At 42.1% G+C, this 25,010-nt stretch overlaps 2 protein-coding genes across 2 annotated transcripts; both read left to right on the forward strand.

The window, feature by feature from the left end:
* On the forward strand, positions 1-11,715 carry fnbp4 (formin binding protein 4). Its single transcript, XM_042707405.1, has 17 exons — positions 1-194; positions 1,394-1,471; positions 1,749-1,879; positions 2,744-2,915; positions 3,410-3,557; positions 3,713-3,833; positions 4,025-4,345; positions 4,537-4,732; positions 4,945-5,042; positions 5,582-5,686; positions 5,819-5,952; positions 6,931-7,091; positions 7,256-7,512; positions 8,867-9,002; positions 9,310-9,485; positions 10,050-10,207; positions 10,924-11,715. The coding sequence occupies exons 1-17, from the start codon at positions 77-79 to the stop codon at positions 11,018-11,020; spliced, it is 2,607 nt and encodes an 868-aa protein (XP_042563339.1). The 5' UTR covers positions 1-76; the 3' UTR covers positions 11,021-11,715.
* A 143-nt stretch (positions 11,716-11,858) lies between these two features.
* agbl2 (AGBL carboxypeptidase 2) lies at positions 11,859-24,600 on the forward strand. Its single transcript, XM_042707466.1, has 17 exons — positions 11,859-12,540; positions 12,648-12,711; positions 12,986-13,120; positions 19,480-19,665; positions 19,911-20,018; positions 20,510-20,654; positions 20,739-21,375; positions 21,470-21,612; positions 21,885-22,044; positions 22,208-22,334; positions 22,653-22,753; positions 22,988-23,103; positions 23,229-23,295; positions 23,410-23,457; positions 23,603-23,758; positions 23,944-24,007; positions 24,125-24,600. Exons 1-17 carry the CDS (start codon positions 12,505-12,507, stop codon positions 24,271-24,273), a joined length of 2,442 nt encoding a protein of 813 aa, XP_042563400.1. The 5' UTR covers positions 11,859-12,504; the 3' UTR covers positions 24,274-24,600.
* Positions 24,601-25,010: the final 410 nt, after the last annotated feature.

A 25,010-nucleotide genomic window follows, 5' to 3' on the forward strand; every position in this document is an offset into this window, starting at 1 on the left:
ACAGATTTTCTCAATTTCAACCAGGTACACGCCAAACCATCGAGTCTATCTGGTTTCTTCAGAGTTGCGCTCAGCTATGGGGAAGAAAAATCGCACAGGAACTGGGCGAAGAACAATTATACAGCTCTCTCCACCAGGGCATCGCACGGGCACGTCGGGTGGACAAGAGGACGTGTTGGGATCAGGATCAGAAGGTAGCTACTGTCAAGTGACTTCAGTAAAGATTACTATTTTGTTGTAAATTATTCTTAGTTAGCTGATACGTGGTATTTGGTTCCAGATAACGTTACAGGGCCAGGCCTAAGAAATTCCGCCCTATGCTATTGTTAAGCAGCTAGCCAGCAAGTGACATATGCTAGCTATTCTAATACTAGGCCTTGTTATTGGAAGATAAGTACTCGAGTTATCCGCTTTAAGATAATGTCCCAAAACTAGCTAGCTAGCGTTTGGTTGCAGGTCACCAATTACAAGTTGTGAACCGTTCATGAAATATACCCGTCATTAGACAGGTAATCAAGCATTTAACAACAGCTGCTTTGTATAGCACTGGTGAAGCTTGAAGTTAGCTAACGTGAACTAGCACACGCTCGAGAAATACCGAAAAGAAAGCTTTGATGGCGAGTTAACGCGACGATGCATGCCTCACGTCAACCTATTCATGGTTAGCTATGTAAGCTGTACATCTATGTGGCCCCAAATTGTGAACATTATTGATATTATACACATGAATTTTAAGTCTACTCTGCCGTCTAGAGGTGGAAAGTCAACGCGGCTGGCTAACCAACCAACTAGCTAGCTAACGTAGCTTTTTATCCTATCTTCTAAAATGGTAAGGATAACGTTGGTTATTTAGTGTGGTATATTGTAACATGAGGCAATAACTTGTTCAGTAAGCAAGCATACATGGTTGAAATCAAGTGCTTGTCTTTGAGAAATTGTATATATTCTAGTAAATAGATTCTAGAAGCCATCTCGGCACCCATCTTGCTTAAAATTCATTACGTAGTATCATAGCTAATAGTTAGCTATCAATAGTCTGTTGACTAAAGTTATAAGGACGAAACAAGCCGTCAGCTGTATAGCCAACCTTATTTCGTCTTAGAGCCGTGCATGACCCACGAAGCTAAGTAGTTATATACGTCTATATACACTAGCAACATGACCGTTAACGTTAACCATGTAACTATTAACTAGCGTATGGTATCACCACCGATGCTATGAGTAACGATAGCGAGCGTTCTTTGTTGAACGAAGAGTGTCATCAGTTAACCTTGTCTATATCAAGGAGCTATGTAGTGAATGAAAGATGAACGTGATAAATAACTGACGTCAATTAATGTTGCTTGATGTATTGTCGATGTGCATGTTTACAAGTCAACAAAATGTCTTCCAGACGAACAAGAAGGTGATGGGCAGGGAGTCTTAAGAGAATCTATGAAAGAGATGAAAACAGCGGCGATGATGACCACACGTGAGTACTGGTCCTTATAGAGTTCCCCATTCAATTTTCCGTTATTATGGTTATAATTCTTATGCTAACGTTACGTTTCTGGTTGATGTTTGCTAGGGCACAATTGTCATGTGAGAACCGTACTTTATTTGTTAACATTCTCTAAAAAAGGCGGATTACTTAGTCAATGAACATGACACGATGAAAATTATATCTATTTTATAGGAGTACAAAATTCAGTTAGGGGAATGCAAACCACATATATGTGTATGTCTGAAATGACTTATATTCTCTGTAGAGGGTTTATCGCTCCTGGGGGTGTATGAGGACAGTGATGAAGAGGATGGAGTGGATAACCAGTCATCTGCACCAAAGGCCAAACTTAACCAGTCAGGAGACATTGACAGCACCTTGGCGAATTTTATGGCTGTGAGTATGGTTATGCTATGTGCATTCACAGTCTTACTAAGCTTGTACAGTATGCAGCGCAATTGAGTACAACCCTCTCAAACATTGAAATAGGTCGCATATCTTTCTATGTTGTTATTAAGTAGATGCTATACTTCGTATGGGCTCCGCCCTCTAATAGTTCTGCACTGCTGCCCAGTGATGCATTTGCATGTCCAACCCCCTCCAGAGCCGGGCTACCCTAATTAAGGGCCAAGCCACAACCAAACAGTTTGTCCTTAGGTAAACAAGCTTAACGTTCTGTGCCATTAGCGCATAAATGACTAGCAAGTATGCCCCGCTGTGATAACCGGCAGCTAGTTGCCGTTGACGTCACTATCAGGCAGACCTGAGAAGTCTTCTCATACCTCTGTGCCGACCAGCGCTGCTGTTTTGTGCCCCCCATGGCCTCTGGTTGGTCCAGGAAGTTGCTTTGGATAAATGTCAATGTTTTGTTGTCCACAGGAAGTTGCTTTGGATAAATGTCAATGTTTTGTTGTCCACAGGAAGTTGCTTTGGATAAATGTCAATGTTTTGTTGTCCACAGGAAGTTGCTTTGGATAAATGTCAATGTTTTGTTGTCCACAGGAAGTTGCTTTGGATAAATGTCAATGTTTTGTTGTCCACAGGAAGTTGCTTTGGATAAATGTCAATGTTTTGTTGTCCACAGGAAGTTGCTTTGGATAAATGTCAATGTTTTGTTGTCCACAGGAAGTTGCTTTGGATAAATGTCAATGTTTTGTTGTCCACAGGAAGTTGCTTTGGATAAATGTCAATGTTCTGTTGTCCACAGGAAGTTGCTGTGGATAAATGTAAATGTAAATGTTCGTGTTCTGTTGTCCACAGGAGATTGATGCCATAACCACCGCGCCAGCTCCACCAGATGGGCCGCCTGCTGACAGCCCTGCTCCAGTCCCTACTCCTCCACGCCCTGAACCCAAAACAGACCAGCAGACACCGGAGCAAAATGGACAAGCGCAAGCCGCCTCGTACAACACTCAGTATTCACTGGCTGGTGGTGAGTTCTCCTGGAGGCTGTACGGTGGGGTGGGGGGGTTCACCTTGAATGGGGTAACGTCATGTGGTACCGAACTTGTGGTTCCGGTGCTTTCCTTTGCTTTATGGTAGAAAGTTGAGAAATTCAACTTTTCAAGCGGGAACGCAGGCGCCAGCCAATCAAATCATGTTTATGCAAATATCCAAAGAGAGCTAGACTTATATAAACGATGGTGAACCACACGCCATAGATGGCCGTGTTTGTACAGTGTGACTTTTTTTTTTTAATTGAGTTTTTTGTTGCTTAGATTTTTTTAAAGTTCGTAAACCACTAAATACGTCTGAGGTGATCAGACAAGACGTCTGAGCCAACTATCTAACATTACCACATTAGCAAGGTAACTACCCACAAGTTACACAGCAGTCAGCAATTTGTACTGGTGTGATTGGTTCAATTAAGCAATCAATTCTGTTAATCAGTTAATGACACAATGTAAAAAATGTTGCTTTTCACAGTGGGTGTTGAGATGGGTGATTGGCAGGAGGTATGGGATGAGAATACTGGTTGTTACTACTACTGGAACACCCAGACTAACGAGGTGGCATGGGAACTACCCCAGGACCTGGCCCACCAGGTCCAGAACCTTCAGCAGTACAGAGACAGGTGAGTCCACACGGTGGAGAGAAGTTAAAGGTTTGGTTTAGAATCATGGACTGCGCCTTCATTACAATTCATGAGGCGGACCTGGATAGTCCTTTGCATAGGGCATGGTGTCTGCATAGTATGTATTAAGATTCATTCCCTTTGTGGCTCTACAGCTCGACGGTCAACGGTACAGGTGCGTCACACAATGCAGAAGTGTACTCTGAGCAGCATGCCTCTGCTTCTGCTTCTGCTTCTGTCAGCGCCCCAAGCACAAAGAGGGAGCCCAAAAAGAAAGTAAGTTTTGATTTGATTAATCAGTATTGGTCAGTGGATGTCAGTTTGGTATTATGTGTGTTTGTCAAAATAGTTATGAGGATGCAGTAGTTGGTCTATTTTAGTTGCAAATAGCACAATTAAATGACAATTCCAAACATGTATGTTTTTGTATGTTTAGCTTTGTGCCTTTCTGCTTGATCTCCTTTTAGGAAGTGATGGAGAGTGTGGTGGCCATGACTAGTGAGGAAGAGGATAGGAGAGGGGTCGCCGCTTCCCTCCTTGCATCACTTATCCCAGATGAGGTGAAAGAGGCGGAAGAGAAGTGGAGGAAGAGCGTGATTGCTGTGGAGACGAAGATGGACACTACAGATGGGGAAGATGATGATGGAACCCACCCTTCAGGGTCCCCAGCCCAGAGAGACGGGGATAGCGTCTCCTGTAGCAACCAGCCAAGCAGGAGTCAGTCGCCAGACAACTCTGAGGCAGAGGAAGACACCATAGAATTGGAGCTGGCGCTGGAGAGGAAGAAGGTCAGTAACATATTTGGTGTTTAAAATATTCAATTCCTATGATAAACTGAAAAAAGGCAAGAACATGATTGTATGTTTCTGTATAGCAAGGTGTTTGGGGGAAACACAGCATGTATAATATTGTACGTTGCTTTGGATCAAAGTGTCTGGTAAATGATTTGTTGTAAATAACTTCTTTTGTGAACCTGTAGGCTGAGCTTCGTGCTCTTGAGGAAGGTGATGGCAGTGCTGAAGGCTCCAGCCCCCGCTCTGAAGCCAGTCAAGATGGCCCCCACAGCGTGGCCCCCAAGAAGACCAAATGGAAGACTCTAGTGCGTGCGCCGAGCCCAGACTCTACCAGCCGCAGCTCTGACAAGACTGCCGTGGATACACAAGAGCAAAGCGACAGTAAGGCTTGATTCAGTGATATCTTGATATCTTAGTGTCTACCTAATTAGATGCTGGAGTAACACCCTCATTTATATTTGGCTTATTTTCAAAAAAGGAACTTCTCTCTCTCTCATGTTTCTTGAGTGAGTTTGAAGTGTTTGTGCCTCTATCTATGCTTACAATGAATAATCCTTTGCATATTAATGCCTGTCCTTTTTTTTTCTGTCCAGCACATTCCAAGTCTTTGGACAAGCCAGACGAAGATGACAAGGAGAAGGTTATCTCCAGATTGCAGCCAAAAGAGGAGGAACCGCCTGCAGACCTCAAGGTAGCTTTGTGTTATTGGTTCATTTGTTTATAGCACTGTAGTGTTGGAGAGTGAGTCTGCTGCTCACCTTTGGCCAAAGATAGGGCTGGCAGTAGCACCGCAGAAGAATCGTCAGCTGTGTGAATACACACACACACACAATCGAGTCGCAGCAGATCAAATAAAAGCGCAAAAGGCCCTCTCTAGACCCAGTGTTTTGGTCTGTTCATACTGGGCCTGTGTACTCCATGGATAAGGACCCACTCCCTATGGAGATAAGGGCTCATTTCTAACAGAACAAAAATACAAATGATACAGGTGATTATACACTATAGTGAATACTGTATGCCATTTCTGCTAATAGACCACCCTAAATCCTCCGTAGTGCACCTTTTAAATAGTACCCCTAAAACAGCAGTCTCATCGTAAAGACGCTCTGGAATGCGGGCCGTCTAGGCCGAGGTCCAAAGAGATGACCATATCTGACTGGCTAATGGAAGGGGAAGACTAACAGGGGCGGATACAGATAAGCATGTTGTTCATTCAAGTCTTCTTCTCAGTTCCAGATTGGAGAGCTTGCCAACACTTTAACCAGCAAAATGGAGTTTTTGGGGATCAACAAAAAGGCCATATCTAACTTTCAGCTGCTTTTGCTCCAGACAGAGGTGAGCTGGTAGAAATGAGTCTTTCAGCTATTTCCTTTGCCATTTTTATAGGTCCACTTCCTTCTTCCCCCTTTTGACTCTTCTGATTGTCCTCTCATCCCCTCCCCTCCCTCCTCCTTGTCCACTCCACAGACGCGGATAGCAGACTGGCGAGAGGGTGCGCTGAATGGATCCTACCTCCGGCGCAGGCTTCAGGAAGCTGCCGAGCATATAAAACATTATGAACTTAACGCCACCCCTAAAGGCTGGTCCTGCCACTGGGACAGGTACGCGTTCCTTACCTTTCACATCTTTCACCCCTTCCCCGAAACCTTGCGCCCCTCCCGTCCGACTATGACCTGTGACATGATGTGCCCTTCATAGCGGGCAGAAAGTAGACCCTGGCCGTGATGTGCTCACGTACCTAAAGGGGGAGTGTCAACGAACGGTGGATTTTTAAAAGAGACACTTCAGGTGGTGGTGTGCGCTCTAGCTGTCATAAGGGAGCGTCCAAAATGGCCAACCCTCTTGGCCAAGCAGAACAGAGAGGAACCCCTAGACCTCCTTTCGTGTGTCAGAGGACAGATTTTTGTGGTAGCTCATAGGAGAGGTGGTTGCGCGTGCGAGAGCTTTGCACTTTGCAGGACTACTGCCCCCCCCTCCCCCCCACCTCCCCACACATGCAGGAGCTTGGGTGACACTTGAGTGGCTTCCTGGAAGAGGGGCGTGTCACAACCGAAGACTGTGCCTTGACGTGGGATCCAACAGGTCAGACAACTTCTTCTTACATTGTTTCATACTGCTTTTACATGATGGTTTGGTAATGAAAACAAATCTCCTGTTGCCCCCCCCCCCTGCGCGTGTTGAAGATGCTTTCTCTTAGCATCTCAGGGGACTGTGTGCTTGTCTTTGTGAGTATCAATTCAAAATGACTGTGTGATGTCAATAAACTTTGAACATATTATGTCAATCAACTTTTCAGGCCCTGCAGGGAATTGATTTTTTTTTTTTTTTTCATTTGTCTAATTAAGAAAGAAAAGGGGAAAAAAAATAAAATTGAAGGTGGGTTGCCAATTGGTATCCCCAACACCCTTCCCCCCAGTCCTCCTGGCTCCTATGCCTCTCCACATGTCCTACACTTCAACCACTGTTCAGTGGGGTAGTACAGACCCCCCCCCCCCCCTACTTCTCCAGCTCTGGTGCAAGCTGTTGGTTGGGAGCACAGCTCTTGAGATGCGCCTGTGTCTCTGTCTCTCCAACTCTAGAGAACATAGACGCTACTTCTATGTGAACGACCGGAGCAGTGCCTCACAGTGGGACTTCCCCGTGGTGGAGGATGAGGATGACGAAGATGATGATGAGATGATGATGAGGAAGAGGGGAACGAAGCAGGCAATGCCAGCAACCGGCAAGATGAGGCAGCACTGAGCAACCCCACCAGTACACTGACAGGTACTGACCAGTAAGAGGCCGTACTCCTCTGATCTTATGTTGCAGTTATGTACTGTAGAGGAACACGCCAGTTGAATCTGTCATTTTGAATGATAAAGGCTATGGAAAGTATCCTAATGAATGTTCCCTTCTGAACAGGCACCTCCTCGAGTGCCCCAGCACCCACCCCCTACTGGCCAATGGCTCCAACCTCGCAGCCCCCCCCACCCCCACAACCACCCCTGCCTCCAGGTGAACCCCCTCCCCCTTCAGAGGCCCCGCCGCCTCCCCCCCCACCCCCAGACTCCCCACCCCCTCCCCCCCCTCCTCCGCTCAGTGATGATGGAGAGATTGAGGAGGTGGAGATGGAGGATGAAGAGGGAGAGCCACCAGCCCCCGGAACGGAAGACAGCAAGGTTTGTGCTCTAATGCCCTTGGGCAGTTCATGAGGCACGTTCACGTGGCAGATTCATTATTGTGGTTGATAATGAAGAAGTTCAAATGTGGCCACCTTGAATTCTTGTACGTTTTACAACTAAATAACCCATATGACTGGTCAAAAGGAAGTCTCTTGCATAGCTAGTCTCCTGAGCTGACATACTTCAGTGGTGCCAGTGGGTACAAGAGCATTTGATTGTAGATGTAGCCTCTTCATAAGCTTTTAAAAAGAATGCTTAGTGTACTGCATAGTACAGGTTATATAAAACCACAGAAGCACATGTGGCAGGTAAATCTGTAAAACTACCGTCACAGTTGTTGAATATGTCTGCGGTCTGTCCAGTCAGTCGCCATGGAAAACATTGGAATGCAAATTGTCATCAGCCTGGTCTTGTGTACGGATGAGTTTTAAAGCTCTGGCTTGGAAAAAGGCATTTACACAATGTATTCTTCTAGCAGACATTTGGATAGCACAGATGCACATTTTCATTAGTATGTGTGCTCCCTAGAAATAAAACTATTGGACACTGAGTTATGAATTGACACTCCATTTTCAGTACATAGAGTGAAAGAGTGATATGCATACAGCCTGGGTGAAGAGTGAAAAAAGACCACTACTACTAGTTCTACAGTTCCTTTGAGAGGGACCGTGACTAGGGCTGAACGATTTGGGAAAATAATCTAATTGCGATTTTCCCCCCAAATATTGCGATTGCGATTTAATATGCGATTTTTTTATTTTATCCAATTTTTTTTCCCAACAAATCGTGATGAATGATTTAAATATGACCAACACAATATTAGATACATTTAGTGTAAAATATTATTTCCCACATTTTACATTTTTATTTAACTGCTCATTACAGAATCAAGAACAACAAATCGGTGGCTTTGCCACTGTGCATTTAAGTAATTTAAACAAAGTCATTGTAAGAATAAACACAAGGCATGCACTTTTTAGACACTGTGTGCAAAATGTACCATCTTAAGAAGAAAAGAAAAAAGTTATTTTTTTTTTTTTAAGACCACGTTTTTAATCGCGAACGTTGCGGTTAGAAAATCGCGTTCTATCATATCGCGATTAAATCGCAAATGCAATTAATCGTTCAGCCCTAACCGTGACACAGGGAACCTTCATATTGGCAGTGAAGCACAGGTGACCGTCTCCTCAGTTACCTGATGTCACAATGGAGTGATGGAAGTCTATGGTTCCTTAGTTGTTATTCCTGGAAGAAGCCTCGGAATTATTTGTTTGGCAAGCACTGTAATAAATGTGTTCGTGTGTGTGTGTGTGTGTGTGTGTGTGTGTGTGTGTGTGTGTGTGTCTTTCAGGCTGCTGAAGCGGCAGCCTCTCTTGGAATCACGGCCAAAGGTCTGAAACGCAAAGCCCCTGGTGGTGGCCAGACCAACAAAGCAGTCACCATTGGGAGCAATGCTGTCCTTTACACCCAGTCATCTGCCACCGCAGGTGAAGCTCCTCACAAAAGTCTTTGGTCCATGAATACATGTTTACTCCAATTATAAAGATAAATTACCGTTATTGTCATTACAAAGTCATATTGAATCTTCAACCTAAACTTACTCTTGATTGTTTTATTATTTAGGTAATTGACAATAGATCCTAGAGAACAGAAACCAGTTCACATGTTGTTGTTATTGTTCACATGTGGTTAACATTTTAGCATTTCCTAGTTCAGGCACAAAGACTACAGCATCTCTGACCATTGTAAATGACTGTCATTGTGTGACTGTCATTGTGTTTTTCCATTGTGCAGATCCTGTGTTGACTGGCGGTGCCTATTGGGGGGTGTCTGCTGCACCTGTGGTCCCCGAGGCTGCTGCTGCTGCTGCTCCCCCTGCCCCTCCAGCCTCCCAGCTGCCCGCGACTCTGGAGCTGGAATCAGCCAAGGCATCGGCACTGGACAAGACCAAGAAGCCTAAGAAGGAAAAGGTGTGTGTGTGTGTGTGTGTGTGAGTGTACGTGTGAGAATTTGTTTTGCGTCTAGTGTGAGAAATTTAAACTTCTATCCAACAAAGTACTTTGGGTACCGTCTGATATAATAAAACGGTGGCCAGCAGGTACAAAGCTGTGCAGCGAATAAACTTCACTCCTTGATATCTTAACAGATGTGCTAGGGACAGATGCTAGCATCCATGGAAGAGATTAAGGGCTGTGTAACAGTGTTCAGTGTGTACAGAGCTGAGCAAACTTCACTCCAGATGCCTTAGGATACGTTCTTGCCACTCCCATAGGTTTTAGCCTTCTTGCTAGCACTCCACCTTTTGTGTCTAAGGCCCTGTTTGGATGGGATTAGTTTGACATGGGGAGGTGGAGTAATGCCATTTTCCGTCAGGATGTCTGTAATATTCCATGACTGCTCTGCTCTGTGTCTATGGGGAAAGACCAAATGAAGCTGAACTGTGACTCAAATACAGCATTAGAGCTTAATGCCACTCGAAAGAGACTGATTCTATTTCTGTATTAATGTGATGCTTCACATGAATGTATTTGCAGACAAAGAAAAGCAAGACTAAAATGCCATCCCTAGTGAAGAAGTGGCAGAATATCCAGAAAGAGCTTGATGAAGAGGAGAAGAGCAGTTCGAGTGATGAAGACCGTGACCAGATGAACAGCCGACGCATTGAGGAGTGGAAGCAGCAGCAACTCGTCACGTACGCATTTTTTTTCCAATATCGTATAGTTGTCTGTATTACCATGGAAACTTTAAAGATTTACAATGTTGCCTTAAAATGTGCACTTATAGGCTGTTCACACCTGGCATTGACATCCGTCTTAGGTGATCCGATCACAAGTGCGCTAAGAACGGCAGTTCACACCTGGTATTATAACACGTCTCCACATGCATCTCCAGTGACCATTTAAGCTACGGTTAGCTAATGTTAGTTTAGGATTTTAAATTTGTAGGTCTAGCTAGCTCATCTTACGTCTAAAGATGTAAAACCAGCTACCTAGAGGGAAGAAGGGGGGGGGGGCGAGTCGTTGACGGACGGACGGACATTAGGCCTACTTGATGCGTTATTGGTCATTAAAATCAGCTTTTACGCACTCAATATATCTCTGGGCTTTTCGAAATGAATACATTTTGGACAAAGCCAACTTTGGGTACATACTTCTACTTCCGTAGAGGAGTAGGCAGTCCCAGTGTGTCCAGACACATTCCCATACACACTGCTAAAAGGATGTGCCTTATGCATTCCAGACCCCCTCCGAATGTAGTCTAAGTGATCAGATCGCAGTGCGTCTTGAGTGCATGCACATGTCCTTAGAGCTGTCCACGGACCACCCAAGACGCATGTTAATACCAGGTGTGAACAGTGCTTCAGACGTGGCCGTGAGTAACTTAAATGAGACATGTTTCATTTCGCAGAGGGAAGGCAGAGAAGAACGCTAACTTTGAGACCCTGCCTGACGACTGGAGGCAACGCCTACTGAAGAAGAAGAGGAAGATGATGAAGAGTTCGTAGTGCTGAAAGCCAGATCAAATGACTTCCTAATAATCAGTGGACTCTGTTTCTGTGCCCTGCTCAAGTCACTTAATGTATCTTACGGACATGATTGAAGAAACCTGAATGTTCTGTTGACTGTATATTGGTGTTAGTCCCCATTGGGCATTAGAGCCCTATTCAAGTTATCTATGGTTCCTCATTTTAAATGCAGTCGGTGTGCCATAACTCATAAAGCTTTTTTTTTTTTAATGGGGTTCCTTCCTTTTTCAACACACACCATATTGGTCTGAAGTAATATTACTTTTATCATGTGATATTACCATGTAATAGTTGCACTGTAATAAGTGTGTTCCAATTTACCGGTCACTATTATTACAGCTACATGCAGTGCTTTCTCATGTAATATGTAAATTACAATAGTACTTGAACAGGCATTGTTTAGAAATCATAACATACTTTAGTTTTTTTCCATGGCTATATGAAACAATATCAAATTCCATTACCCACTTGAACAGAATGTATCAAGCCACTTCTATGTATGTGCCAATGACCGCTGGAACCCTTGGTTTTGTGTCTTCATCTCATGTAAAACACCAACACCCCCCCCCCCCCTTACAGTATGATAACTTCTTTCTGTTATCGAATGAGGTAAAAGGCCAAGAAACATTTTTTTTATGTGTAAATAATGATAAAGTTTTTGCCAATTGTGTTTACCTTATGTGCATTGTATTTATTTTTAAGAACGTATGCTAGGGTACCCAGTGATACATTTGAGATTTTGCTAAATAATATTTTTAAATACATTTGTTCTTGAGGGCGCATTAAGAAATGTGCGTGCATGACAAAAATAAATTATTTGCATGCTTGGAAAAGTTTAAATGCAAAATCTGAATGTATTGCATATTCAGAGTTTCTCCCTTCTAAAACTGTACTCCTACACCTACCACACAACGATACGATAGGTAAGGGGTTCCTGTGCTTCCTATTGATTCTTTCATTAGTTTTACCGTCTTCAGGGACAGGTAACTTGGTTACAAACGATATTAAGATTCATATTTTGATTGATCATGCCTATGACCTAACCAGGAAACTATTTATGATCTAGCGAAATATACACATTGTAGTTGCATGGAATTACATTCCCGTAGATTGGAAAACGGCGTTTTATCAGACCATGTGACCTCTGTTGCTTAGCAACGTATTGTGAGCAAGCTTCTGCCGAAATATTCTGGCATTCCCATGAGTATGGGAAGGAACGATTATGTTGTGGTAACTAAATCAACCGAGTTGCTTGATCATCGATGTGCGGTGTACTTCTATTGCACAAGTAATAACATAATGGCTAAAAGTACTTTAAAAATGGCAGTTTAGAGTTTATGGAGTCTTAGGTTATGCTACGTCGCTATAGCCCGCTAAAGTTAGCAATTGATAACTGGTGAAGAGTTGGGTCATGCGAAAGTTGCGAATCTTCAACGGACCGTCTGCCAAGCAAATAAACGAGGATGAGTCCAGCATCGGAAACGGATTCTGCAATGCAGGTGGGATATGAATTTAGTGGCTGATTTAGGCGGGCTTTAAATAGTAACCTTAACTGAAATACAAAGTGCTATGGCTTCTATAACAATGCATTGTTTGTCCGATTCAGACCTCAGATGATGCATACGACAAATTCATTCTGCGACACCTTCAGCACTACGGTCTGTTCACTGGTAGGCATAACATGAGCTGCGATGTGATAAATGTCCTGTTGTTAAAGTTAGATCTCTTTGAAAAGCTTTCAGAGAAGTTGTGTTATTCTAACACCGTAAAGTTACTTAAAGGTATTCGTTTACATAGGCTATGGATGTAATAGTTTCAGTTAAATTAGACCTAGTTGGATGTGAAATGCTCGGCATTACATGTTGCATCTCTCATTTGGTTTCATAGAAAGGATACGTTGTGAAATGACTTTCCTAGTAATCTTAGTTTCTTCATTCACTGCAGGTACGGCTCCTCCTCGGGCCAGTGCTTCCTCCTTTGATAGATGGGCAGTTAGTCAAGACTCTCAGTCAGACACCCATTCACCTGACAGCCCTGACTCCAATACAGGGGATGAAGAACAAGACGCTGAAAAGACGTGTGAGGTTTTTTTTTTACTTGAACATGGTCCATAGGTCTGCTAGTGGCCTTTTGTGATCTTACACTCTTGTGAAGATTCATCCAGTACATTTGTGTGTTTTCATGTAAAATGATGGCGTCTTAAAGTTGCATTGCTAAAGATTAAAGATATGGCGTTTTATTACAGTGCATGAAATGCCCTGTATTGTTATTCCTTCGTTTCTTATACTTATTATTATTACAGTGCATGAAATGCCCTGTATTGTTATCCAAACTTTTCTTATTACAGTGCATGAAATGCCCTGTATTGTTATTCCTAGGCTTCTTATTACAGTGCATGAAATGTCCTGTATTGTTATTCCTAGGCTTCTTATTCTTCTTCTTATTACAGTGCATGAAATGCCCTGTATTGTTATCCAAACTTTTCTTATTACAGTGCATGAAATGCCCTGTATTGTTATTCCTTCGTTTCTTATTCTTCTTATTACAGTGCATGAAATGCCCTGTATTGTTATTCCTAGGCTTTTTATTACAGTGCATGAAATGCCCTGTATTGTTATTCCTAGGCTTCTTATTACAGTGCATGAAATGCCCTGTATTGTTATTCCTAGGCTTCTTATACTTCTTATTATTCTTTTTACCGACTTCTGAGCTTAATTCAGCTCGAACCGCTTAACTTAGAAACTTCGTTCAAACTTTGGCGCTTAGGTCTTATAAAGGACACTTATGCTATGTATTTTTCACTTTTCTAAACTTTATACTTTTTAAGATATTAAAGAAAAACGAATACAAATTTTCCCATTGACTTACATTGGGCCATTATGACATCATAATAGGGTCATTAAACTGGCTTGCACCTGTGCTTCACTGACACCTGCGCCAAGGTTCCAAGGCTCCTCTTCTCTCTGTCCCTCTCCATTCAACTGTATAACTAGGAATATTAAGAGACACCTTCCATTCTCTACTTCTTTTTCTCTCCATCTCTCCATCTTTCTCTTTATCTCTCTCAGTCTACTTTCTCTCACACTCCATCTCTCTGCTTCACTCCATTTTCTCTCCTTCTTTCAATATTTTCCCTCTTCACTATATATCTCTTTATCCATAGCCACTCTTGTTCACTCTTCTTTCCTTTCTTCTTTCCTTCTTCCACTCTTCTTTCTTTTCTACTTTCCTTCTTCCTCTCTTTTTTCCTTTCTTCTTTCTTTTCTTCTTTCCTTCTTCCACTCTTCTTTCCTTGCTTCTTTCCTTCTTACACTGTTCTTTCCTTGATTTACTCTTCTTTCCTTTCTTCTTTCCTTCTTTCACTCTTCTTTCTTTTCTTCTTCCTTTCTTAACTTTTGTATTTCATGCACTGGTATTTCCTTCAGGAAATGCATTTTCTAGTTCTTCTTCTTCTTCTTCTTCTTCTTCTTCTTCTCTTTACCGACTTCTGCGCTTAATTCAGCTCGAACCGCTTAACGTAGAAACTTCGTTCAAACTTTGCTGCATAGGTCTTGTTAAGGACACTTATGCTATGTATTTTTCATTTTTCTAAACTTTATACTTTTCAAAATATTAAAGAAAAACTAATACAATTTCTCCCATTGACTTACATTGGGCCATTATGACATCATAATAGGGTCTTTAAACTGGCTTGCACCTGTGCTTCACTGACACCTGCGCCAAGGTTCCAAGGCTCCTCTTCTCTCTGTCCCTCTCCATTCAACTGTATAACTAGGAATATTAAGAGACACCTTCCATTCTCTACTTTTTTTTCTCTCTATCTTTCTCTCTATCCCTCTCACTCTACTTTCTCTCACACTCCATCTCTCTGCTTCACTCCATTTTCTCTCCTTCTTTCAATATTTTCCCTCTTCACTCTCTCTTTACTGTCTTTATCTAGAGCCAGTATTGTTCACTCTTCTTTCCTTTCTTCTTTCTTTCTTCCACTCTTCTTTCCTTCTTCTTTCCTTTCTTCTTTCCTTCTTCCACTCTTCTTTCCTTCTTCCACTCTTCTTTCCTTTTTTCTTTCCTTCTTCCACTCTTCTTTCCTTCTTCCACTCTTCTTTCCTTTCTTTACTCTTCTTTCCTTTCTTCTTTCCTTCTTCCACTCTTCTTTCCTTCTTCCACTCTTCTTTCCTTTCTTTCACTCTTCTTTCTTTTCTTCTTTCCTTCTTCCACTCTTCTTTCCTTTCTTATTTCACTCTTCTTTCTTGTCTTCTTTTCTTCTTCCACTCTTCTTTCCTTTCTTCTTTCTTTCTTCCACTCTTCTTTCCTTCTTTCACTCTTCTTTCTTTTCTTCTCTCCTTCTTCTACTCTTCTTTCCTTTCTTCACTCTTCTTTCTTTTCTTCTTCCACTCTTCTTTCCTTCTTCCACTCTTCTTTCCTTTCTTTCACTCTTCTTTCTTTTCTTCTTTCCTTCTTCCACTCTTCCTTCCTTCTTCCACTCTTCTTTCCTTTCTTCCACTCTTCTTTCCTTCTTTTACTCTTCTTTCCTTTCTTCTTTGCTTCTTCACTCTTCTTTCTTTTTTTTCTTCCTTTCTTAACTTTTGCATTTCATGCACTGGTATTTCCTTCAGGAAATGCATTTTCTAGTTATTCTCTTTACCGATTTTCTGCGCTTAATTCAGCTCGAACCGCTTAACTTAGAAACTTTGTTCAAACTTTGTCGCGTAGGTCTTGTAAAGGACACTTATGCTATGTATTTTTCTAAACTTTATACTTTTTAAGATATTAAAGAAAAACTAATACAAATTTCCCCATTGACTTACATTGGGCCATTGTGACATCATAATAGGGTCATTAAACTGGCTTGCACCTGTGCTTCACTGACACCTGCGCCAAGGTTCCAAGGCTCCTCTTCTCTCTGTCCCTCTCCATTCAACTGTATAACTAGGAATATTAAAAGACACCTTCCATACTCTACTTTTTTTTCTCTCTATCTTTCTCTCTATCCCTCTCACTCTACTTTCTCTCACACTCCATCTCTCTGCATCACTCCATTTTCTGTCCTTTCCTTCTTCCACTCGTCTTTCCTTCTTCCACTCTTCTTTCCTTTCTTCACTCTTCTTTCCTTTCTTCTTTCCTTCTTCCACTCTTCTTTATTTTCTTCTTTCCTTCTTCCACTCTTCTTTCCTTCTTTCACTCTTCTTTCTTTTTTATTTCCTTCTTCCACTCTTCTTTACTTTCTTCTTTCCCTTCTTTCTTTTCTTCTTTCCTTCTTTCACTCTTTTTTCCTAGCTTCACTCTTCTTTCCTTTCTTCTTTCTTTTCTTCTATTCTTCTTCCACTCTTCTTTCCTTCTTTCACTCTTCTTTCTTTTCTTCTTCCTTTCTTAACTTTTGCATTTCATGCACTGGTATTTCCTTCAGGAAATGCATTTTCTAGTTATTCTTTTTACCGACTTCTGCGCTTAATTCAGCTCGAACCGCTTAACTTAGAAACTTCATTCAAACTTTGGCGCGTAGGTCTTATAAAGGACACTTATGCTATGTATTTTTCTAAACTTTATACTTTTTAAGATATTAAAGAAAAACTAATACAAATTTTCCCATTGACTTACATTGGGCCATTATGACATCATAATAGGGTCATTAAACTGGCTTGCACCTGTGTTTCACTGACACCTGCGCCAAGGCTCCTCTTCTCCCTGTCCCTCTCCATCCAGTATAACTAGGAATATTAAGAGACACCTTCCATTCTCTACTTCTTTTTCTCTCCATCTCTCCATCTTTCTCTTTATCTCTCTCAGTCTACTTTCTCTCACACTCCATCTCTCTGCTTCACTCCATTTTCTCTCCTTCTTTCAATATTTTCCCTCTTCACTATATATCTCTTTATCCATAGCCACTCTTGTTCACTCTTCTTTCCTTCTTCCACTCTTCTTTCCTTCTTTCACTCTTCTTTCTTTTCTTCTTTCCTTCTTCCACTCTTCTTTCCTTTCTTATTTCACTCTTCTTTCTTGTCTTCTTTTCTTCTTCCACTCTTCTTTCCTTTCTTCACTCTTCTTTCCTTTCTTCTTTCTTTCTTCCACTCTTCTTTCCTTCTTTCACTCTTCTTTCTTTTCTTCTCTCCTTCTTCTACTCTTCTTTCCTTTCTTCACTCTTCTTTCTTTTCTTCTTCCACTCTTCTTTCCTTCTTCCACTCTTCTTTCCTTTCTTTCACTCTTCTTTCTTTTCTTCTTTCCTTCTTCCACTCTTCCTTCCTTCTTCCACTCTTCTTTCCTTTCTTCCACTCTTCTTTCCTTCTTTTACTCTTCTTTCCTTTCTTCTTTGCTTCTTCACTCTTCTTTCTTTTTTTTCTTCCTTTCTTAACTTTTGCATTTCATGCACTGGTATTTCCTTCAGGAAATGCATTTTCTAGTTATTCTCTTTACCGATTTTCTGCGCTTAATTCAGCTCGAACCGCTTAACTTAGAAACTTTGTTCAAACTTTGTCGCGTAGGTCTTGTAAAGGACACTTATGCTATGTATTTTTCTAAACTTTATACTTTTTAAGATATTAAAGAAAAACTAATACAAATTTCCCCATTGACTTACATTGGGCCATTGTGACATCATAATAGGGTCATTAAACTGGCTTGCACCTGTGCTTCACTGACACCTGCGCCATGGTTCCAAGGCTCCTCTTCTCTCTGTCCCTCTCCATTCAACTGTATAACTAGGAATATTAAAAGACACCTTCCATACTCTACTTTTTTTTCTCTCTATCTTTCTCTCTATCCCTCTCACTCTACTTTCTCTCACACTCCATCTCTCTGCATCACTCCATTTTCTGTCCTTTCCTTCTTCCACTCGTCTTTCCTTCTTCCACTCTTCTTTCCTTTCTTCACTCTTCTTTCCTTTCTTCTTTCCTTCTTCCACTCTTCTTTCCTTTCTTCTTTCCTTCTTCCACTCTTCTTTATTTTCTTCTTTCCTTCTTCCACTCTTCTTTCCTTCTTTCACTCTTCTTTCTTTTTTATTTCCTTCTTCCACTCTTCTTTACTTTCTTCTTTCCCTTCTTTCTTTTCTTCTTTCCTTCTTTCACTCTTTTTTCCTAGCTTCACTCTTCTTTCCTTTCTTCTTTCTTTTCTTCTATTCTTCTTCCACTCTTCTTTCCTTCTTTCACTCTTCTTTCTTTTCTTCTTCCTTTCTTAACTTTTGCATTTCATGCACTGGTATTTCCTTCAGGAAATGCATTTTCTAGTTATTCTTTTTACCGACTTCTGCGCTTAATTCAGCTCGAACCGCTTAACTTAGAAACTTCATTCAAACTTTGGCGCGTAGGTCTTATAAAGGACACTTATGCTATGTATTTTTCTAAACTTTATACTTTTTAAGATATTAAAGAAAAACTAATACAAATTTTCCCATTGACTTACATTGGGCCATTATGACATCATAATAGGGTCATTAAACTGGCTTGCACCTGTGTTTCACTGACACCTGCGCCAAGGCTCCTCTTCTCCCTGTCCCTCTCCATCCAGTATAACTAGGAATATTAAGAGACACCTTCCATTCTCTACTTCTTTTTCTCTCCATCTCTCCATCTTTCTCTTTATCTCTCTCAGTCTACTTTCTCTCACACTCCATCTCTCTGCTTCACTCCATTTTCTCTCCTTCTTTCAATATTTTCCCTCTTCACTATATATCTCTTTATCCATAGCCACTCTTGTTCACTCTTCTTTCCTTCTTCCACTCTTCTTTCCTTCTTTCACTCTTTTTTCTTTTCTTCTTTCCTTCTTCCATTCTTCCTTCCTTCTTCCACTCTTCTTTCCTTTCTTCCACTCTTCTTTCCTTCTTTTACTCTTCTTTCCTTTCTTCTTTGCTTCTTCACTCTTCTTTTTTTTCTTCTTCCTTTCTTAACTTTTGCATGTCATGCACTGGTATTTCCTTCAGGAAATGCATTTTCTAGTTGTTATTCTTTGTACCGACTTCTGCACTTAATTCAGCTCGAACCGCTTAACTTAACTTTCTTCTTTCCTTCTTCCACTCTTCTTTCCTAGCTTCACTCTTCTTTCCTTTCTTCTTTATTTTCTTCTTTTCTTCTTCCACTCTTCTTTCCTTCTTTCACTCTTCTTTCTTTTCTTCTTCCTTTCTTAACTTTTGCATGTCATGCACTGGTATTTCCTTCAGGAAATGCATTTTCTAGTTTTCCTTCTCAAATTACTGCTCAGTCTAGAAGTCATTATAGCTTACGGTCAGATTTGCTATTTTAGTCTATCACTGGGGGTGTGGACCGTCTAATGTTCCTAATATTTGTAAAATGTTTAGATGTGGTTGTGGATAACAAGAAACTTATTTTGTCCTTCAAGGGTTTCTGATGACTTTTACAGGAAGATCATTTTATGTTATGTATTTTAAGCTAATTAATGTGTTGCCTAATTGTGGTTGATTGTTTAATTCATGCTCTGCATTACACTAGTTCCCTTGTACCTGCACAAGCCTCTAAGGACTAAGCAGCTGCTGATTGACTTTAATGGGGGCCGGCCCATTCCTCGTCTCAGACAGCCCCGTGATCTCTTTGCCATCCCCTCCCACTCCAGTCCAATTCAGGGTGTACGCTGGCCTGTTGAGTGTGACATCACTGTGGGAGACATTCAACATATAGGTACTGATATCATATTAATTGACGCTTAAATGTAGTCCTGAACCAGATTGGCATCAAACATTCTGTCAGCCAGTCAAAGAGTCAATTGAATGGTACATGTCATAGACATGGAATACAGTGCATTGCAGATTGAGCCAAACTATCCCTGAGGTCCATAGGCAGGCTGTATGACTATGGTCATGCACATTACAAATTGTGAGCCAAATTGTATTGTAACATCAGTTTCACATGTTATACCTCTGTAGAATGGGATCCACCAGAGGCAGAGCCCTTCTACCAGTGTACAGGCCACGAGAGGACACCTATGCCAGTCGGGGAGGAGAAAGGAAATATCGTTTATTTAATCAATCCAGGTATGTTATTTAAATTCACATATATTATGGGGGGAAAAAAAACGTAATATCACGGTCTATTTACAAATGTGTTTATCTGAGACACATCCATCTCTCTGCATCCCTCTCTGTGCAGTCTGACTGGTATCTGCAAAGGTGGCTTTTTGGGAAACCCATTAACAATAGGCTACAAAAGAAAAAAAAACCTACAATAGGAAGTCCCTGAAAGTTCTGATGTTGACAAGTTACATCACCAGAGATAGTCTGCTTGCTTGGTTGCGTTCCACAGCTATGTCTGCTTAGCATCTCTACAGTGACGTTAGAGAACACCTATTTTGCAGTTGCACTCATTGCAAAAAAAATTGCACCTTAAACACATTTGGATGCAAAATGTGACTAATCATCTGCAGTCTGGAGCCCTGCTTTTCTCATCATGAAAACAAAATGACTAGTGCCATCCTGGATGATCAGGTCCTGTTTTTGTGTGAACCCCTGCATGTTGACACTGGCAGCTACAAGGACAGCTCACTTCACCTGCTCCCGGGTCGGAGGAAGCCAGGGCCCCGTAAAGAATGCCCATTGGTCCAGCAGCCAGGAGCCGCCCCTGTCCTTTGAGTCCCGCTTTCAGAGCGGCAACCTTCAGAAAGCAGTGCAGGTGTAAGTGTCAGACCTTCGTTTTTCACACAGTAAACACATCAGCACTTTAACATCATGGATTTATTGAGTTGCTTTCTTTTCCAGAGGCGTCCACGACTATGAGCTGACTCTTCGGCATGACCTCTACACTACTAAGCACACACAGTGGTTCTACTTTCGGGTGCAGAACATGAAAGCTGGCGTCACTTACCGTTTCAGCATCATCAACCTGCTCAAGCCTAGTAGCCTGTACAGTGCAGGCATGCGCCCACTTCTGTACTCAGAGCGTGCTGCCAGGGAGCAGGGCCAAGGATGGACCCGGACCGGGGCCAACATAAAGTACTACCGCAACAATAGGGAACAGGACGGCAAGCCGCTGTACTCCCTAACCTGGACTCTGGAGTTCCCGCACGTGGGTGACTCATGCTATCTGGCACACTGCTACCCTTATACCTACTCAGACCTACATCGCTATTTGTGTCGTGTGGTGCGTCAGCCCAGCACAGCCGCCTACTGCAAGCTGCGGGTACTATGCCGTAGCTTGGCAGGAAACCCGGTCTATGTACTGACCATCACTGCCCCGGGCATCAGCTTGGATAGTCACGTTAAGCAGGCTGTGGTGGTGACTGCGAGGGTTCACCCAGGAGAGACCAACAGCTCTTGGATAATGCAGGGCTTCCTCGACTTCCTTCTTGGTGACTCTCCTGATGCCTCTCTACTTCGAGAGATGTTCGTCTTCAAGGTAAGAAAAGCAATGTTTCTTTAAATTGAAATAGCCAAGCAATGAAATCATATGTACAGGTGGATAGTTATCCGTGTGCCCCCATGTCTTAAAGGTAATCCCCATGCTCAACCCTGATGGAGTGGTGGTAGGGAACTACCGCTGCTCACTAGCTGGTCGTGACCTCAACCGGAACTATCGCACACTCTTGCAGGAGTCGTTTCCCTGCGTTTGGCATACTTGTAATATGGTGAAAAGGTGAATGGACATCCATGGTAGAGAACAAGCAACTGTCTTGATGTCAGAAAGATTATGGAGACATAGGGTAATTGCTTTGGGTTTAACATGACTCCAAAGACAACTGGTTTTAGAGGTTTAGGTAATGGGATAGTGGAGATGACTTTTGGATGACTTATGACTGTTGCTACAGCAACCTGCTAGTTGTAAAAGGGATTATAGTGACGTTAGGTAAATGCTTTAGTTTTGTGTAGAAGTCTTGAGTGACTAGAGTTGTTTTCCTTCATCCCCAGGCTGCTGTCAGAGAGAGAGGTGGTACTATACTGTGACCTCCATGGACACAGCAGGAAAAACAATGTCTTCATGTATGGCTGTGACAGTAAGAGCAGTACCTCAGTAAACCTCCAGGAAAGGGTCTTCCCTCTGATGATGAGCAAGAATGCTCATGACAAGGTGGAAAAGAAATGCCAGAATATTCTCATGCCTATGCTGTTTACTTAGTTTTTTCATAAAATAAAGTCTTGTTTAGTTTAAGTACTACAGATATGTTTAATTTATATATTGATTGTGTGCACTTTTGTTGGATCTTGTTGCAATGCTTCTTTTGTTCCCCTAGTTCTCTTTCGGGAGTTGTAAGTTCAAGGTTCAGAAGACCAAAGAAGGCACTGGCCGCGTTGTTATGTGGAAGCTTGGCATTAGAAACAGCTATACCATGGAGTCCACCTTTGGAGGCTCCACACTTGGTAGGGTGTTGCTGAACTCTAAACTAAGTTCTAAAAGTCTTGGAAATGTTTTTGGGTGGGTGGGGGTTTGTGTGTGAACTCCTCTGAATGATGAGTCACGATCAGCAAATGAAAAGGAGACTCAAAATCAAGGGTGTGGCTTGACGCGGATATGTACAAAATGGTCATTGATGTGTTTAATCACGGCTCAGTCATATTTAGTTTGCAGGTCAAAAAAGCTGCAACTACCGAGGAGTACAGAGATGTAAGTAGTGCCTTTAAGGGTTCGCCAGTTCATGTATGAAGCATTTCTCAATTTCCCCTGTGCGTTATTTGCAGGTAACAGAACAGGAACACATTTCTCCACTCAAGACCTGAAGTCAATAGGGTATCACCTTTGTGACACGCTGCTGGATTACTGTGACCCAGACACAACCAAGGTAAGCCAAGGATAGCCAAGTCTATCCACTATATGAAACTGTGTGTACCTTGAGCTTGTCTATGAATGTGCTAACACTTTAACATAGTGCTTTCAGTAATAGAAATCCTAAACAGTTACATACTGGTAGATATTTTGTTTTCTGCTGGTTTGTGATATAATGATTAGACCCATCTTTGAATTGGTAAGCTAGTCGTTAAAGTCGTTATAGAGCAGTATTTGTGGTTTTTCCCAGACAAGCCAGTGTCTAGCTGAGCTGAGTGCTTTGCTCAGACTGGAGATCAGCAGGAGGCTAGGCCCGGACTCCAACGGATCCCTTGGTGGTCTCTCTGTCTCTGATATTGAATCCAGGTGAGGACCTGTGAACATCTGTCTTTACAAAACAAAAATCCCTTACACACAGTCAAATAAGTTCCACTGATCTCTAAATGATCCGGTCAGACATAAGAAACTTGTTTGTCTTTCCATTCCTGCAGCACTAGTGGCTCCAACAGTTCAGAGTCAGATGGCCCTCCATTGAACCTAGTAAATACCTCTCACCAGGTATGCGGTGGTGTCTTTTTCAGTTCTCAGTCAGTAAACTATTATTTCTTTCGGTTGCACGCAAACATTCTGTACCAACTGTATTATGTTTACTCCAAATCAAATCCACCGCAGAAAAGGCACCTCAGAAGTCGCAAGGAAAGAAATCAACTTCATCGAAAGGTAGGGCGGGAAACGGTATCTAAGACCCACAGTGGAAACCACAGTAACCTCTGAATATATTGACATGAACACACTTGGGTTTTTACAAGTAGATTAAAATGACCAGGACTCAATTAACTATATTCATTTTGTATTGGAATCCCAGCCCAGCAGTGTGCGTGGCAAGAAGACTCAGGATACGTTAGCCATGGTGAAAGATACAGAAAAAAGACAGAAGGTAGAGGCAACACAACAGAGTGGAAGTGCATGGAGCCCTCACCACTCCCCACAGGCCCATGGGAGTGACCACAATACTGGCCAGGTGAATTCACAATCCTCTTCTTATTTCTGAGTATTAGTGTAAAAAATTGTTTTGCAGAAGCCTTCACAGAAGAATAGAAAATGTTATGTATGGTGATGATTATGGTGATTGTGTGCTTTTCCTCTCAAGTTGTTTTTGAATGCATTGCCAGTGGCACTTGAAAATCTAATGAAGTATGTTTGCAGGAGGGTTCCGTGGAGGCTGTGTCAACACCCAACATGGGCAGAGCTGGAGCACACTTGTGTGGGGGTACAGATCTTTTTATATTTGGAGAGATTTGTGCTGATTGTATTGTACGTGGGCTTATTTAACCAGTGGACAGAAATGACAAATTGACAAATTGGTCATTGGTCTCCAAATGACTAGGTGAGGCTACGCCCTCTGTCCCACATGGCCCAGTCAGTGGTGCTGCAGTCCAGCAGTCTGATCCTAAGGGCAGGCAGGTACACCCAATCCATATGGCCGCCATGACACTCTGCCCCAGAATCAAAGCCCACCCAGGTCAGACCTTATGAATATGTTATTACTTTCATTCTTTTCCTGCTGTCATTTTTTTTTTTTTTTAGATTAGATTGAGATTAGCTTTTTCGGTTGTCACTGTGTTAATTCCATTGTATGTTGTACGCAGGTGAAATCTGTCTCACAGTTGATGCATCCTTTTAAAAATTAGTTTCAATGTATTTTAACAGCGGTTTATTCCCCCTTCAGGAAAACCCACATATTACAAATTCCCGGCCCATAGGTAAGCAAAAGTAATTATTATTGTTAGCACATTTGACAGATACAGTATGTGCACATGAAAGCACAAACAGAGTTTGAAATACTTGTTACCAGTTTCAACTCTATATTTATACTCCACATTCAAACGCTTAGTATGCGCATACGCCATTTATGATATACTATGTAGTCATATTTGTGTCAAATCTTGTGATATTATTCTACCTTGTCAGTTGCCGTTGTCTTTGGCGGTTCCATACCTTTTAGCTTGTCAACAAATAAACATGTACACTATCCTTTAGGGGGTCTCGAAGCGTGATTTATATTTACAACAGCTACACTCCGCAACTTTAGGGGGAGCTCAGTCGCAAAAAACACCCATTCTTGCATAATGGGGCATTAATGTTTGTTCTGTGCCTGGCTCAGGGCGGCCTCCGAGAGCTTGCCCACCAGCTGGCTGGGGTCCTGCAAGTCTGTGTGTTTCTACTTGGCCAGATGTCAGCACCAAACACCTACCTGCAATAAACACAGGACA

Source organism: Clupea harengus, chromosome 3 (assembly GCF_900700415.2).
Source record: "Clupea harengus chromosome 3, Ch_v2.0.2, whole genome shotgun sequence".
Taxonomy (NCBI): Eukaryota; Metazoa; Chordata; class Actinopteri; order Clupeiformes; family Clupeidae; genus Clupea; species Clupea harengus.